Source organism: Ptychodera flava, chromosome 13 (assembly GCF_041260155.1).
Source record: "Ptychodera flava strain L36383 chromosome 13, AS_Pfla_20210202, whole genome shotgun sequence".
Lineage (NCBI taxonomy): Eukaryota > Metazoa > Hemichordata > Enteropneusta > Ptychoderidae > Ptychodera > Ptychodera flava.
Window position 1 is genome coordinate 16,825,434 of NC_091940.1, and position 9,278 is coordinate 16,834,711.

Consider the following 9,278-nt stretch of genomic DNA (forward strand, 5'->3'; position numbering starts at 1 on the left):
GTATGTATGTATGTATGTATGTATGTATGTATGTCCGTTTGTGAGGCGTCCGTCCACTCAAATATCTTGAGAACCGCAGTACTTACTGATTTGATATTTGTTGTGTAGATGAAAATACGATTTTGAGAAACTATTTTTTTTAATTTTTGATATTGTTGAAAATAGGCAAATTAATGCCAAAAAAGTGTTTTTGGTAAAAAATCTTCTTCTTCATAACCGCTGGTCAGACAGCTTTGTTATTTGGTATACAGGTCCCTAGGGGTAACCCAACTTAGACTTGTTCAAATTGTGATGAAATATGCAAATCTGTATTTTTAAGGAATTTTTTTGTCATTTTTGGTCAAATTTGACTTACATTGTATGTAATTCTTGTACTGTATAAACCCTATCAATTCACCCAGAAAAAAAATATTAATATGATTTTAAATAATTGAATTAATTAGGAAATCATCAAAGCCAAAATAATTTTAGTGTAGAATTATCAGAAAGTTCAACTTTTTTTGACAGTTCATAGTGAAATGCTTACCATCTTGGAGGATTAAAACATGTAAAGGCAACTTTCCTGAATCCCAACTTTGACATATTCTGAACCGTCATTTATTGTGCCCTGTATGTTATCTAAAAGAAATTGCTCAAAATAGTCAATAGAGATAGAGATAGAGATAGAGAAAGTTCTAATTTCCATGTATGGTTGACTTGGTAAGGATAAAATAAAATTACTTTTTGAGGAAAAAAATAGAGTGGTCAATTAAAAGAGTGGTCAAAGTGATAGCGTTTTTATGGTAAAGCTGGGCTGTATAAAGATTCCTCATGTTCTATTTATAGCAATTATGCAATCTGTGTAAACAGTGCAATGAAAGTGTAACATGATTCCTTATAATGCTTTTGATGACCTTGAACTTCTTAAGTTTCAAACCTTTGTCTCTTCAGTGTGCTTTCTCTGAGTATGTACAGTCTCAACTTATTAAACAGAACTCACAATGTTAATCAAAGATATCCACCTTCTTCATCAATACATGTGTCACAAAAGGTTATTCTCTACATAACTCAACAGAGCTCTGTCAACTGTTGAGTTGCTTGTTCTTTCAAAACCGCTGGTCAGACAGCTTTAATATTTAGTTTACTTGTCCGTAGGATGACCTTAGTGAGATAATTTCATACAGTAAGGAAATACTTAATTTTGTATCCATGTCTATAGTAGCTTCAGGGACTTTGGCCCTATATTTGTAAGGCTAGCTTTAGATGTCTTGAACCCTACAATGGCAACACTATCAAAGCCAGTGATGTGCCTCCCTGATTAGCTGTGTATTCTCGAAAATTTATAACCACCACTGTACTGATCTCAAAGACTGTACTACTTAAGACAATAGCTAAATTACCATAGCATCCTACTGTAGTCTTATCATTCCTAGATCTGCTATCATGCATTACTTGTTTTATGCATGTTCCTCAATTTTGTCAGTTTACAAATTCTATGGAATAGACAAGCATCTCCTAATGCCATCATTTTTTATCAATAAATAACCTTTGACAATTTAGACGACCCATATTCTGAATTACTTTGGTGTTTGTACATAGCGCATGGTTAAGCAGTAAGACAACCACTGCAGTATCTGCAGGTAGTCTTCTGTTACAAGAAAGCTTATTTCCAAAATGCACAAGTCTTAAAACATTTTCCACCAGTGTTAGAACCTTAGGACATTTTGCCTTCATTTGGGTGACAGTGTTGGGAGACAATCCCTCCATTGACTGCATGACTAGACATAAGTCATAGCATTCAGAGCAAATGGTCTCTTTTTGATGCCACGTGAGCTTTACGTCATGACATTCGATGAGACGGTGCTGTGCACCTAGCAAAAAAGACTCAGAAATCTCCAGATGAAAGCCACAAAAGCTGCCTTTTCTGCACAGTCCTAATGATTGATTCAACCGTAAATCATTATCTCTGATTCATCACCTTTGGAGATGCTGGGATTGTAAAAAAATTGTGGTTAAGCTCAGTCAATGAAGAACTGGATCTGTTTTTTCTAATAATGACAGAAATACGTATTATCTCCTGGACCATCAGCCTGGCATCAGACAGTTTCTGCATCATGTACCACTTCAACCTCTTCAGCCTTTATTGGTATGTTTGACAATGTACTATTGTTAACGGCTTTCAGAAAGGTTGATGACATACCGTTTCACATTTAGTAAACTAAGACTTCCCAGGAACAATTTCCATTCTCAGTAACGAACAAAATGTTCATTTTGCCCGGCCCAAAGATGAAATCTATTGATTTCTCATCAGTAGACCAAGGAGAGATAACATGCATTTCAAATACATCGAATTGATGTACTATGTGACATGTAGATGATTCAAAACGAGTCTTGAAGGAGAGTCTGTCCTGAACTGTAACAATTATGATTTCAATGTTTACAGTTCAGAGACCTTTTCTCCTGAAAACTTAATACGAGAGAAGAACCTTTTTCTAGCATACACATGAAACGATCCAGAAAACATGTACCAATATTTATATATTGTGATGCCAGCAATTGGTAATGGATTCATCAAACAAACAAAAAGACCAGCATAAGCCCAAGCGGAATGTACATGACATATGCCAATCAGAGCAGTACATGGTGCGGTAGATGGCGTCAAGGAACTAAATGATGGCAATGTTGACACTATTCAGCCTGAAACAAAGGATGAAGTTCAGGATTGCGAAGCAGATTGATCTGATGTCACGTGTTTGTAATCTCTGCCCCGAGCACGTTGAATATAAAATACATTACTACAGCAATATCTGCAAAACGTTTGCTTATTCTCAGAAAGAAGAGATGTTCCAGGAAAGGCAAATCCTGAAGTCTCAACACAATTGCCATCGCCATCAAAACCCAAGCACTTTGTCTCTTCTTCGGGGTGACAGTGTGGAAGGACCAACCACTTCAGACACTTGCTTGATCTGGCAGCTTGCTGTAAATTTGCCAGGGCCTTCAGACTAAATGTCCTCTTGGTGTGGTGCGTTTTTGTTTCTCGGACGATGGAACACCCAACAGGAGGGTGCAGTGCACCTGCTGAACAGCGCTGGAAATCAGCATATAAAATATGCAGATTCTTGTTTTCTTCTATGATTCTGGAAATAGACTCAACACCTTTGTCGTAGATAGGATTGAAATCGAGGTTGAGTGATGCCAGTGTAGTTCTGCTCTTTATTGAATTCTCCAAGATCAATATGCTCTCACAATCTAACTTATTGTGGCTCAAATCGAGAGCCAAAATATCCAGATATTCGATCATTTTTCCGAGCGAGGGACAGAAAGTTGAATCCAAATTGCAAGCTCTTAAAGCGATGTCATTCAAAGTTCTGTACTTTCCTTCAAGCAAGCTCTTTGCAAAAGCCTCAAAGTCACCCAAGCCAAATGTGCAGTCACAAATGTATAGCCCTTTCATTGAACCAGAATGACTGCAGAGACACCCAAGCATTGACATTGTACTATGAGACAATGTCGCATAACTTATATCGAACGTGAGCAAAAGATAACAGTGCTGATGCAAAAACCCAATGAGATTGGATACACGTTCTGAAGAGAGCAGGGTGCTACAGATACTTATTGCCTTAAGGGTTGACTTCTGATTATATCCGTTGCCATAGACTAGGTCAACAATAAAGTCAAGCTGACTCTCATGGGCCTGTATTCCCGGAGAAGCTGGTTCAATTTCCAAACTGAGAAGTTGGATATTAGTATCTTTTAAGAGTGAGTCACCAGTAGCGAGCTCACGCTTAAGAGCTGACTCAATTGGCTTCGCTCCTACCAAAAATTTAAAGCAGACTGTCGTGGCAGATGCATTATGTCGAAGGGCATCCAAGATCTCAAGAAAGCGATCAATAGAGGATTCCAAATGGCAAACTATGCATACATGGGAAACTTTGGCATGTCGTATCATGTGTGCGATGAACGTGAGTCTATTCATGAGATGGAAATCGGAGAAGTCGATGTGTATCTCCCCTGAAACATATTTTCCGGCATTCGAAACATCTTCAAAACTTTCATACAGAAGATCAACCCTTTCACCAGTTGACGAATGCTGCTCAGTTATTGTGCATTTTCCACTACGTCTGCAGGGAATCGCTTCGGTCAGCTTTTCTCGCGATGGAAATTCACGTGAACTTGAATTGTGGTGCACTTCTTCAAGAAAAGAAGCTAGCCTTCTTGTGCGCTGACTTCGCCATATAGACGTTAAAGGTGGCTTTACGAGATCAAGAATTTGAGGTATTTCCTCAGTTTTGGCTGATTTTAGCATGCCCATCGCAAATTTAAGCACTTCGCCTTTGTTTGGAAATTCAGCTGCAAGTTTTGATAAGATCTCAATACGCACTTCCTTGTCAAATCTCGCTATACGATAAGCAGCAAAGAATTCTTGTAGGGTTTTGTGCGGAAAAACGTATATCTCGTGTCGTCTGATACGAGATGAACTATGCTCTTTGGTTATGAAACCTAACAAGTAAAGGTAGTCATCTTTGTATTTCTCTTTGATGTCAGATTCCTCAAATGTGAGACAACCAGACTCAAAGCCTTCAAAAGCGATAGAAGATGTTTGAAACATCAATTTCTCACAGATCTTAGGGAGGTTGGAACCGCACATTTCTATGCCATTCTTTGCACAGAATCTCCTACATATACAATAGACCAATTCCTCATACAATTCTAGTCTTGTGTTAGGCAGTTTCCCTATATCTTCCCATAGGACACACATGAGGACAACATTAAGGGGGTTGTGAGCCAGGTCTTTAAGATAGGGAGAGACTTTCATTCCCTCTGTGAGACCTTTGTACGACAACTCGGGGTTTACACAATGAAAATATCTGCCGACATATTTGATGGCATTTTCTAAAGTGTAACCTTTAATGTTGAGGTGCCTGTCATACCATATGCCATAGCTGGCGCCAATTTTCATCCAATTATCCGGCCTACTAGTGACAACCACCGTGCAGTGTCGCAACAACTTTCCAGTGAGAATGTTAAACAAATCGGTGTCAAAACCTTTGTGCATTTCATCTACGCCATCTACTACAATCAGATGCCTATGCTGTGTTTCTGATACATATGTTTTGAATTCTGACCTGGATACACAAGAATCCATGGGTATAATTTGGTCAAACAGAGCTTCCAAGACATTACCGTTCAAATGTTTGGCTTCGAGCAGTAAAACAAACTCGAAATTGGACACGGCATAGTTAGTTGTTGGTTGTGTCCAGTCTAAAGCTAACTTCCGACAAACAGTACTTTTACCAATTCCTGGTTTGCCGTATATAAGGACACGCTTTGGTACATCTTTCCTTGAAAGAGGATCAAACATCTGTTCCATTGATATCTCCCTGTAAGAAATAAGACGTGAATATATTAGATGAAAAAGGTGATAGGACAATAGGAATAATTATTAAATGTAAAGGTTTGCTTCAGGTAGTTTTACCTTCTCTCTCCTATTATTTCTAATCTGGTGTACACTTCTTCTTTCAGATCCAAATCATAATCAAGCCATGGTAGAGGCTGTGTCCTCCCAACTGTATGTTTATAGTGAAACTTTAGTTCGTCAATGACTTTCCCCATTAAGGTTTCCTGAAAGTAAGTGAAGAAAATATTTAAAAAACTGCAGATTTATTATTTTTTTTCAGGTTGCGTACAGCTTAATGTCAGATTTCAGGCGAGATAAGATATCACAGTTGACAAGCTTGCTCTTACTATATTAGTCAGGGAAAGCAACTTCCTGAGAAACGTTAGTATGTTTATCTTTAATTCCATGCACAACTTCTTTCTTGTGTCAAACACTTGCGGCATAAATTTTAAGTTTACCTTCATTGCCATGCTGGGTTAGTGTGAGTTGGCCACCTCCAGTCCGCCTCATAGCATATTTAATTTCAGTTGACGGAGTTGGTTGGTTATTTTCCCGACTGCTATGTTGATCTTCGATAGATTGGACCGGGTCTTCATTATTATCATCTCTTGCTTTATTTAAGTTGGCCAAAGCTTGGAGAGACTCAACAGATTTGGCCGTTTTCTTGCTCAATGCCATATGTTCACCGTGCTGTTTCTCAGCTTTCCTTTTTACGACTTTCAGACCATCAGTTATCTTTTTCAGGTTTTCATCCACACGCTCAAAATTCTCGGATGTGAAGTCTTTCAAAGAATCGACGATCAGTTTTGTCTGCTGGGTCAAAACCTCCTTCAAATGTCCCACTTCCTGATGGTTGAGTGTTCCATGGCGCCACTGGTTAATCCTTGATTGATCAGCACCAAGTCGAACCAAAATCTCTTCAAGTTCTTGCCATTTTTCAGTGAACTGGCTATCATTAATACCTGTGGTTGCTACATGACCATAGAGTTCATTTCGAAAGAGTCTCAAGCGTGCAAGGTCCGCTTCCATTGACACATCCGTAGGTGCCGGTCTGTTCACCCATCCTGGCCAGTTAGGTTGATGCAAGCCTCCATACAAATGACCGAGATTTCGGATCAAAAAGAGCATCAATGTTAGATCATAATCCTGAATGGAAGGTTGTGGGCCAGATTTCGGGAAAAGAAGCAGGAACTGCCTGTTATTTAAAATCTTTGGTACTAGAGCTTTCAGTATATTTTGATTTTTGCTAAGAACATTTACAAGAGTATCTGGTGATATTATTTTCAGAAACACTTTCCTCACCACTTCGGTACCTTCGTTGATGAGAAGGGCTGTCAGTCTTGCACCGTTTATAATATCCTCTGAATACACATTTTGTGGAGCAGCAGCCATGATTTAGGCGTCGTCATTCAAACTGTCGATAGAAAGAATTACTAAATATTTGAAAGTTTACAGGTTAGGAAAGATATTCTCTTATAATGTTTTCTCATCCTTCCCCATCGAATATTCGTTTCTGTTTCTGAAAGCGTAGAAGTGGTATCACTACCAGTCAGTTAACTTTGCAAAAGTTCACAGGTTCCTTTGAAAGATATGTTGTCAAGCAACTATATGGGTAGGCCTTCCTTGTACAATTGTAATGCTTTTCAAATCACTATCGTTATAATATCGCTGTGTTATAAGATTCTTGTTCACTCCAATGATGAATCTTTAAGCCCTAAGCTTGACATGTAGAATGCTTTAGCTGTCTTGGGTGGTGCGAAGGTGGATGAAAATATTAGAGGTCCAGTATGAGTCTGATAATCTAATTTGTTCTTTTATACGTGCATATATAGAGGGTGATTTCATTCGATAATGGTTCGAATGTAATGTGAAATCCCAAAATTCTTCTGTATGTGAAAAGCATTTCCTACCCGCAAAAGTATATGTGCAATACGTACACTGGAAAAGGCCGGCAGTGACAAAATTCTGTTGTTTGCCGGATGGTCTTACATCCAATGTGCCGAATGAAGTCGTGTGATACAGACAAGTGCAAATGTGAAGATAATGTCATCGTGTGAGCAATGGTTTATTAGCATTCAAACTAGGTAGAGACCTTCAATGGGAGATAGAGCAGTTGGTGTACATCAAAGGCGAGGGCATAGGGAATCTTTTAAGGGAGAAGGGAACACCAGTGAATTTGAAAATTAGGTCATAGGTTGCCTCCAAAAAGTTCATTCGAGATTTGATAGCTAACAGATTAGCTACACTGGTACGTAGGCATGCCTCAAGCAACTAGAAAAAATCACTTGTATTTAATGCTCAATTGCATATACCACCTAAATTGTTACTTTATTAAATAATGGGTGAACAGCTTCAATCATGTCATAATGTATGTCGATGCAGTATTTGTTCTAAAGGGTAGAACCAAGTCAGCCCGTAATTTAATTAAAACAGTTAAAATATTTGTAGTGTCCACTGCCAAAGTCTGTGTACCGCCAAGACCTGCACACATCAACCTCATGCATGTGTATCGTGGACTCTTGGTAAAAGACGACACAATGAAGTAAATGTTTCATATGGGTATTGTAAGGAAATAAAATAGGAGAGAAGGAACATTACCATTACCTGTGTATCAAGTCTTCTGAGCCGCTAGACCTATTACGGACACCGACCGAGCGCACAAAATGTCCCCCTTCTCCTGACTGTGTACGTCAGATCAGGTTAATTTTTAATGAACAGGGGCAGCGGTATCTGAATTATCATAAACAAAGTCCAGCGAAAACTGCATTTAATTATTAATTTAAGGGGGCGCTGCACCCAACACAGCGTATTTTGCCCCCAAATCACTTTTTTTGCAAATATTAATTCAATTTCAATTAATTTGTTAACCCAAGATTTAAAAATTGGTTGGGTCCACCTTTTAGCTTGTTAAGCATAGCAGTCGTAAGTTGCATTATAAAGAAGAGTTGATTTGTGCAAATCAATGTAAATTCGCTTTCCTGGCTTCTCTTTTCCCCTAATGTCAAGATTTCCAAAGAATTTACTCCACTCTGGCTTGGTGAAAGTTTTTTAAAATGTTCAAAATGCTATATAACAAAACGACTATTTTGTTTGGCAATAAAATTCTTATATTTTGAATAAGAGGCATTTTAATTTCGCTTATCATATTTTACTCACTTTTTTGAGTGTCCGTCTGTCAACCCATGTCATTTTAAAATAAGGATATATCATGCAAAATAAATATAGTCGTTTTTTCCTACATATATCCTTCTTTGAAGTGAAATATTACATTTCAGAAAATAGTGTCAAGTTTTTGCCTTAAATCAATTTTTATCATGAATACCAAAATTGAGGTTTTTTACCCCAAATATACATCCCATTCATCCTTCGAGTAAACTATTGCTACCATACTAAACTTTAGATTCTCTGCTTCTTGAAAATATACTTATAGTGTGAGGTTTCCTTGTCATCTTAGATGAGAAAAATTTCTTTGAAAAAACTGTGTTGGCAACATGCAGCTCCACTTTAAAAGAAATATATTACATTAAAATGTTGCAACAACATTTTAATGTAATATATTTCTTTGCTTTGACTGTGTCAGTTTGTGCCCCTGTTTACCCCTACTATCTATGTATAATATTTCAATGAAAGGTCATATTTAATAGTTTCTCACCCTAATTTCCTCAGATAGTTATTGCTACAATTATAAACGAGGAATATCATCTGACGAAACGATATGGTAAGACGGTCTTTCACCTTGTGCATCGTTAAGGCTGTGTTTAGTCAGGGTGATAATTCTACGCACAGTCGGTAGTAATGCCTAGTGGGAAGATTCACGTGTGGTATGTTATCGTTGAATATGAAGTAGTGTATTTGGTCGGTGACGGGTAGTTGTACACATACTTAAGGCTTGTGTCATTAA

At 37.9% G+C, this 9,278-nt stretch overlaps 2 protein-coding genes across 2 annotated transcripts; both read right to left on the reverse strand.

Moving 5' to 3' along the window:
* Nucleotides 1–2,501: 2,501 nt before the first annotated feature.
* Nucleotides 2,502–5,583, reverse strand: LOC139147604 (NLR family CARD domain-containing protein 3-like). The gene is made up of 2 exons (XM_070718753.1): nucleotides 5,456–5,583; nucleotides 2,502–5,360 (listed from the first exon to the last, which is right to left on the reverse strand). The coding sequence occupies exon 2, from the start codon at nucleotides 5,348–5,350 to the stop codon at nucleotides 2,696–2,698; it is 2,655 nt and encodes an 884-aa protein (XP_070574854.1). The 5' UTR covers nucleotides 5,351–5,360; nucleotides 5,456–5,583; the 3' UTR covers nucleotides 2,502–2,695.
* A 220-nt stretch (nucleotides 5,584–5,803) lies between these two features.
* Nucleotides 5,804–6,769, reverse strand: LOC139147030 (E3 ubiquitin-protein ligase DZIP3-like). Its single transcript, XM_070717881.1, has one exon. The coding sequence runs from the start codon at nucleotides 6,767–6,769 to the stop codon at nucleotides 5,804–5,806; it is 966 nt and encodes a 321-aa protein (XP_070573982.1).
* Nucleotides 6,770–9,278: the final 2,509 nt, after the last annotated feature.